At 36.7% G+C, this 19,062-nt stretch overlaps 1 protein-coding gene across 1 annotated transcript in view; it reads left to right on the top strand.

Moving 5' to 3' along the window:
• The window catches only part of MTPN (myotrophin), a 53,235-nt gene that overhangs the window by 20,444 nt on the left and 13,729 nt on the right, over nucleotides 1–19,062 (top strand). The window contains exons 2-3 of the mRNA XM_059711885.1: nucleotides 14,328–14,441; nucleotides 15,371–15,454. Coding sequence (XP_059567868.1) covers nucleotides 14,328–14,441; nucleotides 15,371–15,454 — 198 coding nt within the window. The remainder of the gene's footprint in view (nucleotides 1–14,327; nucleotides 14,442–15,370; nucleotides 15,455–19,062) is intronic.

Genomic DNA, 19,062 nt, shown 5'->3' with positions numbered 1-19,062 from the left:
AATAAACATAACAATAATGATATTCTAATGATCACCATTTAATGTTAGATTATTTGCTGAGTACTTCGTCTACATTTGCTCATTGAATTGTCATAAAATTTTGATTTTAAAAAAAGATATCTTGAAAGATTGTTTCTGCAGATGATGTAAATAAAGAAATTCAAGTAACTTGCCAAGGGTAACCAAGCTAGTAAATGGCAAAGCCAGGATTTGTCTTTAGATTTGTTAGATTCCAAAAACCACTCTTGATTCCATTATATGAACACTAGAGGTCCGGTGCACAAAAATTTGAGTACTTGGGGGAGGGGGTCCCTCAGCCCGGCCTGTGCCCTCTCCCAGTCTGGGACCCCTCGGGGGATGATCACCAGCTGGCTTAGGCCCAATCCCTTATTGGGCCTAAGCTGGCAATCAGACATCCCTTTGGCAGTCTGGGAGCCCTCGGGGGATGTCCACTTGCCAGTGGGGAGCAGACCTAAGCTGCTGCTAAGTCAGACATCCTTAGCGCTGCTGAGGAGGCAGGAGAAGCTGTACTGGCAGCCATCAGCCTGGCTCGTGGCTGAGCAGAGCTCCCTCTGTGGGAGTGCACTGACCACCAGGGAGCAGCTCCTGCATTGAGTATCTGCCCCCTGGTGGTCAGTGTGTGTCATAGTTGACCAGTCATTCCCAGTCGTTCTGCTGTTAAGGTCAATTTGCATTTTACCCTTTTATTGTATAGGAGTGCCTGGCCAGCCTGGGTGAGGGGCTGATGGCTGTTTGCAGGCTGGCCAAGCCCCCCAGCAGGGACCCTCACCCTATGAGGGTGAGGGGCTGATGGCTGTTTGCAGGTTGGTCACAGCACCTTCAGTGTGGGGGTCCCCACTGGGGTGCCTGGCCAGCCTGGGTGAGGGGCTTAGGGCCATTTTCAGGCTGGCCACACCCCCTTCAAGGTGGGGGGGGGGGTCCTGCTGGGGTGCCTGGCCAGTCTGGGTGAGGGGCTGAGTGCCGTTTTCAGGCTGGCTAAGCCCCCCAGCGGGGACCCTCACCCCATGAGGGTGTGGCCAGCCTGGGTGAGGGGCTGATGGCTGTTTGCAGGATGGCCACAACCCCCAGTCACCCAAGCTCCCAGTAGAGGCTGGCTGGAAGCAGGTATCTGGGATTTATTTGTCTTCTGTAATTAAAACTTTGTTGCCATGAGCGGAGGCCACAGCCGGCTCAGCACAGGCAGGAACAAGCTTCCCCCATCACTGGGGCAACCAAGCCTCCTGCTTGCTCCAACTCTGTGGCTGCCGGTCACCATCTTGGTTGGGTTAATTTGCATATAGTTGCTCTGATTGGCTGGTGGGCGTGGCTTAAGGCATAGCAAAGATGCAGTCAATTAGCATCTTTGTCTTTTATTAGTGTAGATGAGTACCTTTTAAAAATATTTTATCTTTCATTTTCAGTTTACATTTTACATTATTTTGTATTAGATCAGGTATACAACATAGTAGTTAGGTAACCATATACTTTACAAAGTGTGTCCCAACCCCCCAATATTTTCAGTACCCACGTGGCACCATACATAGTTATTACAATATTATTGACAATATTCCCTTTACATCCCCATGACCAGTCTCCAAACCTCCTTCCCATCTGGCAACCATCAGTCTGTTCTCTGTGTCTGAGTTTTCTTCAGTTTTGTTTATCTGTTTATCTTGTTCTTTAGATTCCATGTAAGTGAAATCAGATGGTTTTTGTCTTTTTCTGATTGACTTATTTCACTGAGCATAATACCCTGTAGGTCTATCCAGGCTGTCACTAATGGGGGATTTAATTTTGAATTCTTTATAAATTTTGAATATTAACTCCTTATGAGATGTATTATTGGTGACTATCTTCTTCCATTCAGTAGATTGTAATTTTGTTTCCTTTGCTCTGCAAAAATTTTTAGTTCAATGTATTTAGTTTTTAGTTGGTTTATTTTTTCTTTGTTTTCCTTGCCCAAGGAGATATATCAGAAAAAAATATTGCTAAGACAAATGTCAGAGTTTTTGTTAAACCTCACCTGAGGATATTTTTTCCATTGATTTTTTCTTTTTTCAGAGAGAGAGTGGAAGGAGTGAAGGAGAGAGACAGAGAGAATTATCAATGTGAGAGAGATACACCCAGACAAGGGCTGTGGATTGAACCCACAACCTAGGGAATCAAACCTGGACCCTTTGGTGTACAGGCCAGTGCTCTAATCACTGCTCAGAGTTTTACTACCTATGTTTTCTTCTAGGAGCTTTATGGTTTTGAGTCTAATAGTTAAGACTTTAATCCATTTTTAGTTTATTCTTGTATATCTGTAAGAAGGTGGTCTGGGTCTTTTTGCTTGAGTATGAGTATTTTTTAAAAGATTAAGCAGGTAGAGGAGGAATGAAGTTTCATTTTATGTTTGTATGACATAGCACAAACCTATTGCCAAAAAAGAAACTCTGAGCATAGTCCAGAATGGAGTTGTTACTTGACTTGATGAACTTTGTCTTTTTTGTTCATTTCTGTGTTTCTACCACTTAGAATAATTTCTAGCTCATAGTGGGAGCTCTTAAATGTTGAGTGAATGACTGACCAAATAAATGACTAGTGAGTGAAAAATTCTTTAAAGCTTCAAGGTCTTAAAAAAGATCTAGAGCAGTGTATATCAGGATAACATGAATTTATATAGAAAGAGCTCACAGTTGTCTATCCAGAAGGCAACATCAAGATCAGATTAAGCTGTATCAGTTTGAGGTGAACATCTTTGGCAAAATTTAGAGTCTGAATGGCAGGCAAAGAAGATTGTCCAAAGTCTGAACAGGAAAAGGGTGTTAGCAGAGACAGAGTCTGGATGAACCAGTTCACTTCCATCTTGGCATTAACAAACTGGCAGGAAAAGGGTCTGAATGGCAGGAAGAAGGGTGTATAACATCATCATGGGCTTTATTGTCTGGTCTTACTTTCAATGAATTTCACTATTCTGTGTTCTCTAAGTTCATCATAATCTAATTCCATACTTCACACTCTAGCATCTTAACCCATTCATTATATATTAGTTTCTGTAGCAAAGCCAGGTATGGACAATGACTGTTAATATTTTTACAAAGCACGTAATCAGCCCATAAGTTCCCTTTCTCTCTCACCAAGGCAAAGTGTTAAGACTTTTCTTTCTCTTTTGTGACTCAATTTCAGAGATATTAAAATACAGGAAAACATGTGCTTTGGAACCAATGACATATATTACTTTGTTCTATAAAATAAAAGCTTTAATGTTACAGGGTATTTGGTATTAATCTTCATGTCCAGAATTAGGAGAAATTTTAAGTAAACTATGACATACCTACTTGACAAAATATTCTGTAGCTTTCAAGAATAACAGCAAGATCTCTCATGTGTTAAATAATTAATAGTGTCATTGTAACTTTTTTTAAGCAACTGCCTTTCATAAGGAGGAAAAAAAAACCAGAAGTACAACAAGGTATTAATAATGGTTGTATTTTGGGTGGTAGGCCTTATTAGAAGAAACATTTTATTTTCCAAATTTTATTTAATTCATGTGTTACTTATTAAGTATGTGTGGTGATAGTGGGATTGTTTGTAACACTTATGAAAGGAGTGCTTAGAAATAAGTCCTAAACCTGCAGTCGGACATCCCTCTCACAATCTGGGACTACTGGCTCCTAACCACTCGCCTGATCGCCCCTAACCGCTCGCCTGCCTGCCTGATTTCACCTGTAAAACTCAAGCTTCTTCTTTTTTTATTTTTAATATTCATATTTCTTCTTTTTTATTTTAAAATTCAAGCTTCTTGAGAACATGAGGCATTTAACATTATGCCATATTTCTTACAGAGAGCTAAACATGATAAACACAGCAAATACTTAATACTTATGGGCTTCTATACAAACACTTTCCAACCAGGAATGTTTTAATAGGCAGTCTCCAAAAACTTGAACTGGAAAACCTAAAAGTAGAGTGCTCAGATTTCAGGCATCAGGTCTATTAGCAGGATTTCTATCCCAATTAAACTCTAATTCTGAGCTCTCAACAGTCTGGACAAACTGCCCTTCACTATCTCCAAAGTTTCTTATTCATCACTATCCCATTTTCCTCCACTTCTAACCAAGGTAACAAATGAAACCTTTAATTCTGATCTTCCTCGCCTCAAGGGAACAGCAAACCTCAATTCAAATAATTTCCTGCCAGAAGTCATATCCAAATACTGCCAGACTGAGGACTATAGGGCTGACTGTACATGCGCAATAACAGGCTCACGTTGTAGCGGTAGGCGCCCAGGCATCCTCCGCAATCCCACAATCCTCTGGTCGCAAACTTCCAGTTTTTCTAGCTCCTCAAGTGGTGTTTTCTTTAGTCGTATTGCACCGTCTTGGGCCTCTAGTTGGAGAGGATTCATATTCTCTCGCATACACCCACCATCTCCAAATCAATAGCGTGTTGAATTCTGCTAATTCCTTAATTTAGCATTATATGATATGCTATCATAATCAACAATAACAAAGTACCACATTTGGCATTGTGAAATGTGATTTTATTTAGAAGTAGAAGATGTAGTCTCTGACCCCCCCCCCCCCCAGGGCCTTTACAGTTTAATTAACACAAAATATAAATACATGAAAAGCTAAATTGCAATAAAAAATACTCAACAAGTTAAGTCATTGAGCATTCCCTTCATTGAAGCTCCTTTGTATCTTCCCAAGTAGGTAGACAACAAATTCATTAACTGCCTATTTTATCAGACTTTCTTATTTTATCCCAAGCAAGTAGCACAGTGCCTAACTTATGTTAGGTTCAGTAAATGTTTGTTGAATTAAATCTAATTATAAATAGTGTGTCTTTTTCTAATGCAGTGTTTCATCTTTTTAAATTCATACATTAGTAAAATAACTCAGTAATGATAGATTTAACAGAAAAAACACTTGCCTTTGAAAGGTATGTCTATAATTTTTTTTACATTATTCATATTGTTATATGAATCTTCCTGCTTGATCTAGCTTATGTGGAAAGTTAACTATACTGTAGCAGCCATTTTCAGCAACAAAACTCTTGAACTACTTTGTTCTCATAGCCAGAAGTACAGAAAACCTATTTTTTTTTTTAATCTAGACAGTGGTTCTCAACCTTCTGGCCCTTTAAATACAGTTCCTCATGTTGTGACCCAATCATAAAATTATTTTCGTTGCTACTTCATTACTATAATGTTGCTACTGTTATGAATCGTAATGTAAATATCTGATATGCAGAATGGTCTTAGGCGACCCCTGTGAAAGGGTTGTTCGACCGCCAAAGGGGTCGCGACCTATAGGTTGAGAACCGCTGATCTAGAATGTGAGTGGAGTGGGGGTGGGGAGCAATTATAGATTGATACAATCACCAGATGCCTTTAACACATAAAAGTAAAGAGCATGAAAACTAACTGTAATAGAATCGAAAGGTTATCTTCTCTACCCACTGGTTATTCATTGAGGAAATAGGTCTGCCAAGGTTGTGAGCAGTAGCAGAGGTCACTAGAGCCAAGGCTTCTGTCTGGTATTCTTTCCACTATTTAATAATTCTCTTCATAAAAGTAGAAGTTAAGTAGGCAGTGAAAGATAGGTAAGACTGAGATACCTAAGCAAATGCATTCTAATAGAGGAATGGGTTCCTAACGTCTCAGGGGTGTCTCAGGGGTCATGACCCCTTTGATAAGCTAATGAAAAATGACATGGCCTCTACCTAGAAAATTATATACACATACAAAGGAATTTGTAGACTCTTTGAAAGTCTATCCATAGATTGTCTAGTGGTCTGTAGATCTCAAGAGGAAAGGTACAGAATCAGAAATTATCATACCATATCATGGCATCAGAAATAGAGGAGACTGAATTAGATTTTAGAATATTGTGCTCTTTAGTAGTCAGCTTTCTTCAAGGAGGTACTGCAAGCCATAGAGTAGATGGCCCAAATTCCTAAAGCATCCATGGGTGGGAAAGAGGGGGATCAATAGCTATGGATTTAGGGTTGTGGCTTTTATATTAAACAACACATACGTGTACATATGATATGTGCTTATTCATGCAGAAATATTTCTATGAATTTTTAATTTGGCTATTTAAGATTTTGCTCTCAGATTTAAGAAAGCATGTATTTTTCCTCTGTTATTTGGAGTACTTTAATGAAAATGTTTGAGAAGTACTGGGTAGAGAGTTAGCAGGGCAGGCTATTTTATATTTTGTGGGTGGATGAGATATATAGGAATTAATACTTATTTTGTGAAACCAATTAATTAGTGAAAAACAAAGCTTTTGTGGATAGAGACCTGCAATTCCTTTTTTTTTTTTTTTTTTTTGTAGCCTTAGCATGCCTAATACAAAGCTAGGAACCTGGTTTCTCGGTACATACTAGTTGATTTATTGATATTAAAGATAGAACTAGACAGTTACACTAGTAAGTTGTTAGTCAAATAAGAGAATTTATTGCTATAACAGGCTTTCTGTTATTCTAAACAGTAGTACTTAAGAAATGAAATATAATTAGCTTTCTCAAATGCCAGTAATGTCATTTAATTTTCATAAAGTTGAAAAACTTGTCCAGTGTTCAGACCTAAAATGCCATGCTTTGACATTGGAATAAATCATAGTATAATAGATTCTCTTCCCAGTGTAGAACTCACCAACTTATTGATGTAAACTGGTGATGCATTATCACTCCTTTTTCTTTTTTTATTTCTAAGAATAATTCCAGTTAGGACCGGAAAGACTCAGAGAAGCTCATCTTGAGTTGTTAGAATATAGAGTAGTAATCTTATGACTCTTCTTGGGTTCCATTTGATTTAGAATTTCACACAGACTTTCTCCGTCCCACCATAATCTAAACCTTGGGAGGCACGAGGAAGGATCATGGTCACCACAGTGGTTCTGGATAGAGTGTATTTAATTTAAACTCACCAGAAAATATGAAGTAATATTTTCTTATCTGCAATATTACATATATACTGCGCATATGGAATATACCATATTTAGAGAAAATAATAACTTCAATTGTAAAAATACAGTTTTAATATAATAAAAATCTATGTTGTATATTCAGCAATCAATAGGCTTCATGGTGCTATGAAAGGAAGGAGAGTAAAATGAAACTGGATAAATTATTCTTGCTAAAAGGGAAAGGTAAAGCTAGAATAGGTCTGGATGTGATGACAAATTAGGTTTGCCAGCCTGCTTTACCCCAACTGTATATGGCAAATAGAAGTTATGTGCAATTATTTATGATCTGTCTGGTTATTTACACACACATCATAGTAAGAATGTTATTGCTGCCAAATTCCATGGCATATGCTATTATTGCATAATGCCTTTAAAAACATGTATAAACTTTATCCCTAAGGAAATATTATTCCAAAAAATTATATAATCAAGATACTTCTAAGTAGATATTATTACAAAATTGTATAACCAAGTTTATCAACTGTTTGAATTATTTATGATGACAATCTGAAATCATAACTAAGATTCTAAAAATTTGTTTTAAATATCTGATAGAAGTAGATGAGTCAGGAGAGGAAACAGTGAAGCCCCAGGCAGAGAGTAGGAGGAAAAGTGGGAAAATGTGGTGTCACTGAATCCAAAAAAGAACGAGTGTTTAAAAAAGGAAAGAGTAGTCAACATTGTCAGTCACAACATGGAGATCATTGACATCAGCAAAAATGGTGTTCAGAGTAAAGTCAGATTAGAATGGAAGGTGAGAAATTGGAGATAGAAAATATAGACAGTGCTTTTTTGGAAAGTTTAGCCATGAATGGATAGGAAAGAAAATAGTCACTAAAAAGTGGATGTCAGGTCTTGTTGCTGTTTGCTTTTTTAGTGGAAGAGTTGTGAAAAGCACATGCTGATGAGCCAGTACAGCAGGAAAGGTTGAAAGCACCGATAAGAAAAGGGATAAACAAAGGAGTACGCTTTCTAAGAAAACAAGAAAGCATAATATCTAAAACATGTAGGTGAGAAATTGGCTTTAGATAGACAGGTTGGTATAGAGAAGTTATGGGGGAATTCTTGTCTGAAGGCAGTGTTCTGTGAAAAGAAGGATATTAGGTTATCTGCTGAGAAAGAAAGTGAGGCGATAGAGTTGACAGTTTATAAATAACGGAAGAGATTTAAATAATCTCCATGGAAAGTGGAAGAGCAAGATACAAAAGAAAACATGGTTAGATTGTCATGTAATGCTAAGGAACCTGTTGGAATTGTGCAGAAAATTTCTCTTCCCTAGCCCCAGAATCTGGGAGACAAAATTAATATGAGATTTTGGTCTAGCTGGTAATGTCTCATGAAATTAGAATCAAAATTACAGAATAGGTGTCTAACTTCCTTTGGTAATGACACTAATGCCTAGAACAGGGGTGGGCAAACTTTTTGACTCAAGGACCACAATGGGTTCTTAAACTGGACCGGAGGGCCGGAACAAAAGCATGGGGGGAGTGTTTGTGTGAACTAATGTAAATTCAAAGTAAACATCATTACATAAAAGGGTACGGTCTTTTTTTTCAATAGTTTTATTCACTGCAAACGGGCTGGATTTGGCCCACGGGCTGTAGTTTGCCCACGGCTGGCCTAGAATAGGATGGAGGGTAAGGAGAAAGGAACTAGATAGAGCATTATCTTCCTTTTCTGTTTCACCACCACCACTGAAGTTACTGCTGAAAACTTGAAATTGTCATGCATGCTCTCTACATTGGTAAACATCATTGATCTCAAGTTACTACTGCTATTACTAGATAACAGTGTTAGGTTGAAATGGAAGATGTCATGTGTGACCTCCAAGTCTGTTGTTTGAGCAACTTCACCATTTGCTCAGTCAAAAAGCTTCTATTACATAAATGTTTACTATATGTCACAAACTATACTAGGCACTGGAGATGCAAAAGTAAACAATGGAGGCATGGTTCCTGACCCATGTCCATAGAGAATACAGATGCAGGCAGTTTGAGTAGAATGCTATGTGCTATGACACAGGAAAGGACAAAGTACTTACCTGTGAGGATCACATTTCTCAAAGTTGAGGTGATTAGAGATGACTTTCTAGGAGACGTTTTATTAAAGCTTGATTCTGAAGAATTAGTAGGAGCTAGCTAAATAAAGGTTAGGCCCTTAGGGAGTAGAAATGCTGTGAGATTTGGAAAGGTCATCATGGGCTAGATCATTCCATATGTCCTAAACTATGTTGTTTAAACTTGATCCTCTGGGAGAAATGAATAGTCATCAAAGTACTTTGATTTGAGAGAGAGAAAGACATCTATTTTGTTCTTCCACTTAGTTGTACATTCATTAGTACAGTGGGGCCTTGACTTACGAGTGTCCCGACTAACGAGTTTTTCGAGATACGAGCTGTCTCTCGGCCAATTTTTTGCTTTGAGTTGTGAGCTAAAATTCAGGTTACGAGCCGGCTTCAGATACCCCACTGCTAGTTGGCGCAGCAAACGTCACAGTGAACGCCCTAACATCAGCCCAGCATCACGTGTCTCACTCGTTCACTGTTGATTTGACATACGAGTAATTTGAATTACGAGCTCCGTCACAGAACGAATTAAACTCGTAAGTCAAGGCCCCGCTATATCAGTAAATGCCTCCTCTTCTGATGTTACAACCTAAGGTAGAGACCTAGTCACTCCCTGTCATATTCCCCTTTATAAATTTTCTGCATGGAACTTACTATATATGATATTCTTTTCTTATTTATGTGTTTCTTTGTTGACTGACCTCTCCTTTCATTTAAATTGAGCTTCATGAGAGCAGTGACTTGGTCTTTCTTGTCTCCACTGTCTCCCAGTGACAAGAACAAGACACTCACTAAATGTTTGTTGAATAAACATGAATGACTTACTGGCACTTTGCCTGATGTGTTGTCCATTTTCAGCAAGTATTTGATGAATGAATGACTGCATAGCAATATGGTTTTAAATTATTAAACATTTATGCATTTTACCACTGTAGTTTCCTATATGTGCCCTGACTTAGGATCGAACCCACAACCTTGGTGTAAGAATAGAGCCACAGAAATTTGTTATTGAAGTATAATTGAAATACAACAAACTGCAGATATTTAAAGTATACAGTTTGATAAGTTTTGACATGTACACACCTGTGAACCATCACCACTATCAAGAGAATGAACAACAGCCCTGACTGGTTTGGCTCAGTGGATAGAGCATCGGCCTGCGGACTGAAGGGTCCTGGGTTCAATTCCAGTCAAGGGCATGTATCTTGATTGCGGGCACATCCCCAGTGGGGGGTGTGCAGGAGGCAGCTGGTTGATGTTTCTCTCTCATCGAAGTTTCTAACTCTCTCTCTTCCTCTGTAAAAAATCAATAAAATAAAATAAAAATAAAAAGAGAATGAACAACATATCCATCACTTGAGGGTACCCCTTCAGAGTCCCTCTCAGATCTGCTTTCTGTCACTGTAAATTAATTTGAATAGTTTATAATTTTATGCCAATGCCACACTTTCTTGATTACTGCAGTTTTTAATAATTTTTGAGATCAGTTTGTGTTGGCCCTCCAACTTGTTTTTTGTTTTGTTTTCAAAGTTGTTTTGGCTATTCTCCATTGTTTTTGTTTCCGTATGAAGTGTAGGGTCAGTTTGTTAATGTCTTAAAAAAATACCTACTAGGGCTTTGATTGGTATTGCATTGAATCTGTACATCAATTTGGGGAGAATTGACATCTTCACAATATTGAGACTTCTAACCCACAAACATGGTATGTTTCTGTTTATTTAGATCCTCTCTAATTTTTCTCAACAGTGTTTAGTAGTTTTCAGTGTATGAGTATTTCACATTTTTGTTAGATTTATTAAATTGTCTTATATTTTTGAATGCGGTTGTAAATACTGTTTTTAGCTTGGCTTTGCAGTTATTCGTTGCTAGTATAAAATGCAATTGATTTTGTATATTAATCTTTTGTTCTACAACATAACCAAAATTACTTATTCTAGTAGCTTTTTGGTAGATTCCTTTGGATTTTCTGCATAGACGATCATGTCATTTGCAAAGACAGTTCTACTTCCTTTTCAAAACGGATGCCCCCCTTTTTTTTCTTGCCTAATTGCACTGGCTAGAATCCCCAGTACAACATTGACTAAAGTGGTAAGAACAGATAACTTGATTTTTAGAGGAAAAGCATTCGATCTTTTACCAGTTAAGTATAATTTTAGTTGTAGTTTTTATGTAGAAAACCCTTATTAGGCCAAGGAAATTTCCCTCTTTTACTTCTTTGCTGAGTTTCTAGCAGCAATAGATGTTGGACTTTGTCAGATGCCTTTTTGTCTACTGAGATGATCATATGGGTTGTTTTGGTTCAAATGGTGGATTATATTGGATGACTTTTCAAATATTTAACCAACCTGTATTCCTGGGATAAATCTGAGTTGGTCATGGCATATTATCCTTTTTATATAGTTTTGGATTGTTTGCTAAAATTTTATTCAGAATTTGTGTTCATGAAAGATATTAGCCTGTAGTGGCCTTTTCTTATAACATCTCTGTCCTATTTTAGAATCCAAGTGATGCTAATCTCATGGAATGAGTTGGATGCTTCCCATTTTCTGGAATAATGTGTAGAATTATTATTATCCTTTTTTTTTTTTCTTGTCCATCTGGGGCTTGGAAGTTTCTTTGCATCTTCACTTTTTTTTTGAAATTAATTATTTTAAAATTAAACTTACTGGGTCGACAATTGGTTAACAGGTTCATACAGGTTTCAAGTGTACATTTCCATGATACATGATCTATATATTGCATTGTGGCCCACCACTCACTCTGGCTAGAGATTTATCAAGTGCCTTGATCTCTAAGAATTAGCTTTTATTTCTGTTTTCCATTTCATTGGTTCCTGCTCTGATTTTTATTCGTTCCTTCTGCTTACTTTGGATTCAGTTTGTTTTTAAATAGACTGTCTTTTAGAGCATTTTTGGTTCACAGCAATATGGAGCAGAAGCTGCAGAGATTTCCATGTACCTTTTTCCCCTATTTTCTGAAAGTGAAATGTACAAAGATCATTTATTTGAGACCTTTCTCCTTTTCCAATACAGGCGTTTAATACTATAGATTTTTCCATAAGTACTGCTTTTGCTAAGGCCCTGCTGAAGAGGATCTTTTCTTTTCCGTCAGTAACTTAAAGCAGTCATTTTTTTTGTCTGCTAAAATAAGAATTATAAAGTCAGTGTCTGCAGGGATAAAGGATAAAGTTTAAACACAACAGCTCCATTTTGTATGCATTTTGCATGCTTGTACTAAGTAGGGAAGGAAACTGTCAGATATTTTTTCACAAAGTTATCCTATTGATTGCACACTGCAAGTACTGTAGTTCTTTGCTTTGATTCACTAAAAAGACCTATCCAGCTAATATCAGTAATGGAAAGGAAGTGTTAATAATGAAAAATAATGAAAATTAAACTACTTCTGTCTGTGAATCATTTAAGCAATATCTATCTTTAGAGTCTCACATTTCTGCAGTTATGAATAAAGACTAAGATGGTACAACAAATTGCTGTTACTATTTAAATTTGTTTCTAAATATAAAGTATTATTACATTGAATAATTTGTTTATATTTCCCCTGTTAGGTAGAAACAAGTTTGGATAGTCTTTTAAAACCAGACTATTTAAATTTGTTTCTAAATATAAAGTATTATTACATTGAATAATTTGTTTATATTTCTCCTGTTAGGTAGAAACAAGTTTGGATAGTCTTTTAAAACCAGTATAAGTCAACATCAGGGATCCACAGAAAGCAGTTAATCTTTTACGTTTTACCCTGTGTCGGGTACTGTGTTACATACATACTTTGCAAGAATTGTCTCCTTTAATGATGCACTAAAACCCTGTCAGATATAAGTATTTTCATTCCCATTTTACAGATAAGGAAACAGATTTAGAAAATAGTTTGAGGTCCCACAACTAAGTGGTAGAGTTGGAGTTAACTGGGAGTAATCCAGTCTCCAGTGATCTTAAGCATGTAATAGACTGTGTCCATATAGAGTATGTTTGAAAGAAAAGCTCATAATAGCTATAAAATGAGTTCTGAATATCTCAGTTCAGGATATGGCTTGATGAGTTGACTAAACCAAACTAGGTGAATAATACTGTAGTTAAGAAAATAAATTCTTTCAGACATTTTGCTACTCTGTAAAGTCTGAATTTTCCTTAAGATAAAAAGAGGCCCAGCCAGTATGGCCCAGTTGGTGGAGCATTGTCCCATGCACCAGGAGGTAACCAGTTCGGTGCCCTGTCAGGGCCTATGCCCAGGTTTTGGGCTCAGTTCCCAGTAGGGGATGTGGAGGAAGCAGCTGATCGATGTTTCTCTCCTCCCTTCCTCTCTCTAAAATCAATAAAAACATATTTTTAAAAGGGGAGGAGAGCGAATACTGAATTGGAGGCAATGTGGTAGTTTTTGGGGTTTAGATCACTATTACTAACTGTGCCACATTAAAAAGTTATTTAACCGCTTTCAGCTTTAAACTTTTCATAAGTTAAGTGGAGATTTTCTCCTTTTAGAATTATTTAAAAATTAGAGATAATGCATGTAGCACAGTGCCAAACCTGTAGTAGCTGGCAGAGAAGATAATTATATTTATTAGTGTTAGAATCTCTGTTAATCCTCAGTGAATGAAAACTATTTTTGAGGCCTTTAGTTCATCTTCTGATACTACCAACCCCTGACCATCATCACCAAGATCATCATATTCCTTCTGAAAAGTATTCATGTAGCACTGAGTTCCTTTCTTTCATAGCAGTTATATTTTGAAATACATTTAAACGTGATTACACTAGATGGTAAGCTCTGTGCAATCAGAAGTCACGTCTGATTTCGCTCACCATTGTCTCCTGTGTACAGTGCTTACCATACAATAGGACTTGAGTAAATGTTGAATGAGTGAACGAAATGAATTCTTAATAGCTAATACTGATTACCTTGTGGTAATGGCCGACGCCATCAAAGTAGTGATGCTTTTTCTTTGAAGAATTAAAATACATGTCATGTGATATGTATAAAAAAGTCAGTATTTGAACTCATCAGTTTCATGAGGCCACCACTTGACGTTATGCTGATTGAATTTCTTAGAAATGGAGCACTGTATATTCATTACATTTAGCATTATTGCTTGGTTTTAGCTTGACTAATCATGGTTTGAATTACTATCAAACTGTGTGCAGAATTTCAAGTTTTTGGTTACTTCACTTTGCAAGAAATGCAAATATTTCATGAAATTCTTAGAGCTTTACGAAAGTAAAAATATCAAGCACCTTCCCCCTTCAATCTACCGTCCACATAAATACTGTTTCCTTTGGCTTCTTTTAAAGGGAGAAGATGTCAACCGGACTCTAGAAGGTGGAAGGAAGCCTCTTCATTATGCGGCAGATTGTGGGCAGCTTGAAATCCTGGAGTTTCTGCTGCTGAAAGGAGCAGATATTAATGTATGTGAGGAACATTGTCATTCTAGAAAAAATTCCTGTTGTATGCTTATGTAGATGTATAAAGTAGTTCTTGTGGAAACCTCATTTTAAATAATACAGTCTGAAATTATATCATAATTTCTGTAACTTAGAAATGTATAGTTTGGATTTTAAACAATAAGCAAACAGAACGACTTTCAAGCTGAGGATCAGGATGTTTCCCCTTGGCTGCTGCTTTTCAAGTTCTAATGCAACTTGAGAGTTGCACCACCTGTAGGTAGCAAATGCTATCTGCCAGTGGACCATAGGACCCTGCAGTCATGGTAAATATAGTGCATTTTTTGACAGAGGTCAGTAAGCAAATGGTCAGACAGAAGCAGCCATTTCCCGACTCTTTCCTTCTGTGCCTTCTGCATTTCAGAGTTTTAGAAAAATGTTTAAGTAACTATGACAGCAAGTGAGATGAACTTCTCACATTTCAGGGGACACTAAGTCACTTGGCTGAGCTGTGGCAATCTTTTCATTGGCTGTTCTTCCCTTCACCTCAATGGCATTTCTATATTAGTGGGGAGTGAGGCTCAGAGAGATTATACCTAGTCACACAGTAAGTGGCAGAGCCAAGGTTTGAGCTGGGGTCAAAGCCTCTGCTCCCTCTACTTCACTTTGCAGACTCCCAAAGAGAAACCTTGCTTGGGCCTCTAGAGCAGCGGTCACCAACCTTTCGGACCTCACGGATCACCAGTGGTTCGCGGACTACCGGTTGGCAACTACTGCTCTAGAGGGCAGCTCTCCAGAGGCTAGAAATGTGTACCTATACAGAGATTTTGGATAGAAAGGTAAATAGGTAAACATTGACTTTAAAATATTCACAAGTGTTTCCTAATTCCATCTAGAAAGAAGAAATGAAAAATGGATAAGGTGGTTTTATCTCTTTATTTAATATTTCACAGGCTCCAGATAAACATCATATTACTCCCCTTCTGTCTGCTGTCTATGAAGGTCACGTTTCCTGTGTGAAATTGCTTCTGTCGAAGGTGAGGTCAATTGCTACTTTTTATTGCCTTTCCACTTCTGCATGACTGTTTCAGCTAAGTATTTGGTTAATTTATTTGTTTGGCCTCAGGGACAGAAAACAAGTAATATCTAAAATTGAGGTCTAGAATATTATAGCCCAAAATAACTGGTCCACAAACTGTTACTAGTTGGTAATAGGTAAGAACCTTGGGCTACAATATAAAACAACACAGTCTCCATAATCAAGAATAGTTGTTGAATAGTTGCTGTGACCAGCTCTGGCATGGTAGCTCTGTTAAAGCATCATCCCGATGTGCCAAAGTTGGGCACATATAAGAATCAGTCAATGAATGCATGAATAAATAGAACAGAAAATCGATGTCTCGCTCTAAAATCAAATAAATAGTTTGCTGGGGGGGGGGATTATCTGAAATAAACATTATAGTTAATGATACAGAAAATGTTGTGGACTAGTAACTGTTTACAGATCACACCTTGAGTGGCCCTGGTTTAAAATTTGTAAACTTCTTTTTCTGTAGTACGTACTGAGAAGAATACATACTGGGAAGAGTATTAGAGGCAGTTTGCTCTAAAGCAGTGGTTCTCAACCTTCCTAATGCCGCGACCCTTTAATATAGTTCCTCATGTTGTGGTGACCCCCCCAACCATAAAGTTATTTTCGTTGCTACTTCATAACTGTAATTTTGCTACTGTTATGAATTAGATGCTCTCCAAGTCATCTGGTTTCTTGATGTTACTTAGATCATGGTAAATCTGGAGTTTTCCAGTGTTCTGTCTTTGTTATTATAAATTCTTAGATGGAGTTCCAAACCCAGCCTCAGGAATTAATGCACCAGTTGCAACCATTTAGCTGTATTAGGATCTGCAAATATTGGGAGACAAATCTTAATAAGAAATCTTAATAAAATAAGGCACCAGTATTAATCGCAAGCTTATTTTATGGCTATACTCTAGAAAATGTTATTTATAACATTTCATTCGGTATTTTAAAATAAAGCCCTGCTGAAAGAAATAGAAGTCAAATGAGTGAAAGCATTTTGTCACCATACCCGGTACATTTGTGTTTAATAAATAAGCTTTTATTATAACTAAGACTGAAGAGGATTTTATGCTTCAGTAAAATTGGGAAAGAAGGTAGCACATTTGTCTCGTAATACTTTGAGAACTTTTAAAGATTCTGAAAGTAGTTAATTCAGGTCCGTGAAAACTCAGGGTTTTTACCCATAGCTTCACGTTAAACACAGTTACTGGATTTGTTTAAATGTGTAGTGGTTGTTTTATGAGTTTTGGGGGAATTTTGGCAAATATCAACAGTAATTTTTAGCTACTACACACATACTAATTCTCTTAAAGCCAAATGGAAATATTTCTTGCCACTAATAGATTCAGAATCTATTAGTGGTAGGATATGCTCACAAAGATTTCCAGTCACTGTCTTTCTCCTAATTGTCTATTCCTACCCCCATATTCATGAAAAGATTAAAAAAGTACCTTTGTAAACTACTAGATAATTTCATCCCTAGGGGATTATTTTTGCTTACCGTTGTCACAGGCTACAAATATTGATGTACAGTTTATGAAAGACTTATATAATTTCCCATATTGTATTAGTTAGGACTCTTTGTATTGCAAGTTACTAACCCCAGCTCAGATAGGCTTAAGGAGATCTTGTTGATGCATATAATTCTACAGTTGAGGCACTGCCTGACCCTGTGCTTAAGCCATGGGATCAGGATCTGATTTCTTTTTTACCTGTAAGCTCGCTTCCTCAAAATGGGCTTTATTACCCTGGCCTCAACTTATCTGCTAAGTGTATAGTAAAAGAAACAGTTAACAAGACTGTTGTATATTTGATAGTTTTAGTTGCTAAGAGGGTAAATCTTAAAAGTTGCCATCACACACAAAATTTGTAAAGATGAGACGTAATGGATGTGAAATAACTAAACTTACTCTGATCATCATTTCACAATATGTACAAATAAAAAATTAAACTAATATAGTTGTTACATGTCTTTAACTCAGTTAAAAATAAATAAATTCATAAGTCAGAATAAAAACAAAAAGAAATTACCTCTTTCCATGATGTTTTTCTACCCCGTCAGGGGTGAAATTGTCTGAAAATAAAAACCTCCGTGGGGTCATTTTTAGCTTGGGTCCTTAGGCTCTGGTCATTTACTAAATGAGATGCCCCTAAACGTGCTCAAACTGTTTCTTTCTGATATTCCTCTCCTTCCTGTGGGACGAACAAAATAAGACATAATTATTCTTATGCTAGAGAGGACCCGAGCCATTCATTGTTCTCTATCCCTTATTGCCAAAATATGTTCTAAGTCATTGTTAAAAGGAAAGCTTGATTTGTATGAAGGCAATATGTTATCCCAGAAGGATCGCTATAAATATGTACTTCGTTGCTAAATTATTGGTAGTAAGTTGAGGTGTCTTTTAACTAGCTTATATTTTTTTCTTTTACTTGGTGCCTGCAATTTTGTTCTTTAGCATGTGTTTGATCCTTGATTTTTGTAGCTAAGTCAGGGACATTCAAAGATGGCTCTATTGATAGATCAATTTTAACCTTGTAGAGCTGTTTTTTGTTTTAGATGACATTTTTTAACCTTTATAAAAGCAGCCTAGTAAAATTTAGTTCTGCTTTTTCAAAATTTATTGCTTTCATTTTATTATTGCATAAGCTTCTTTAATGGATACCCTATAGTTTTGTTAACCAATATATTTTTTTTAGAAATTCATTATACTCTAAAAAATCCATAGTTGCTAAAATGAAGCTGTTTCAGTGTCTTAACATTAAAATCAATGTTTATTATAAAATCTAGTTTATTCTTTTTATCAAAAATAGAATACTTATGTATTATAAATTCATTTAAAAAGTATTTAGTTTAAGAAGTTTACCAGATTCACCGACATTCTTAGTATGTTATTCAGGTGGTATGTGAGTAGCATAGGGGGGAAAAAAGCCAAAACAATAAACAGAAATTTAAGAACTCAGTATGATTACAACTAGTGGGGGACAGGGAGAAAAATCACAAAAACAAAAAGAAGATTGCTAGAATATTTGATATTAAACTATGTAATACTTACTGGGCTATTTTTAAAATTTAATGCAGTGGAAAATGGAATTTATGACACAAGAATGTAAAACATTTAATTCTTGATTATCCATATAGCAAAAGAAGAAACTAACATCTATGTAATATTTTTTAAGGACTTTGTGTATATAATCTCCTTTAATTTTTATCAATCCAAATACATAGGTATATTCATCTCCATTTTATAGATAAGGAAACTATTTTTCTCAGGGAGGTTAATTACTGTCAGAAACAGTTATGAGAAATTGAACATGTGTAATTTGGGCTGATTTTTAATTGGTGAGCTAGTAATGTAGAAAACAACATATGTGGGACTTCCACTTCAAGGTGTGAGCACATGCCAGTGTATCCTTTCCCTCCCAACCACAGAAAAGATGTTTTTAAAATGAATGAATCAGTATTTGATTTGAATCGTAAGAAGGGGTTTTAGATAAGAAGTTATAATGAATCCTTGAGAAACAGAAAGCAGGCGGGATAGGGTTATAGAAAGCATTTCCTAACATGAG

Source organism: Myotis daubentonii, chromosome 10 (assembly GCF_963259705.1).
Source record: "Myotis daubentonii chromosome 10, mMyoDau2.1, whole genome shotgun sequence".
Classification (NCBI taxonomy): domain Eukaryota; kingdom Metazoa; phylum Chordata; class Mammalia; order Chiroptera; family Vespertilionidae; genus Myotis; species Myotis daubentonii.
The sequence above is the reverse complement of the archived record's forward strand: the minus strand, read 5'-3'. Positions and strand labels throughout refer to the sequence as shown.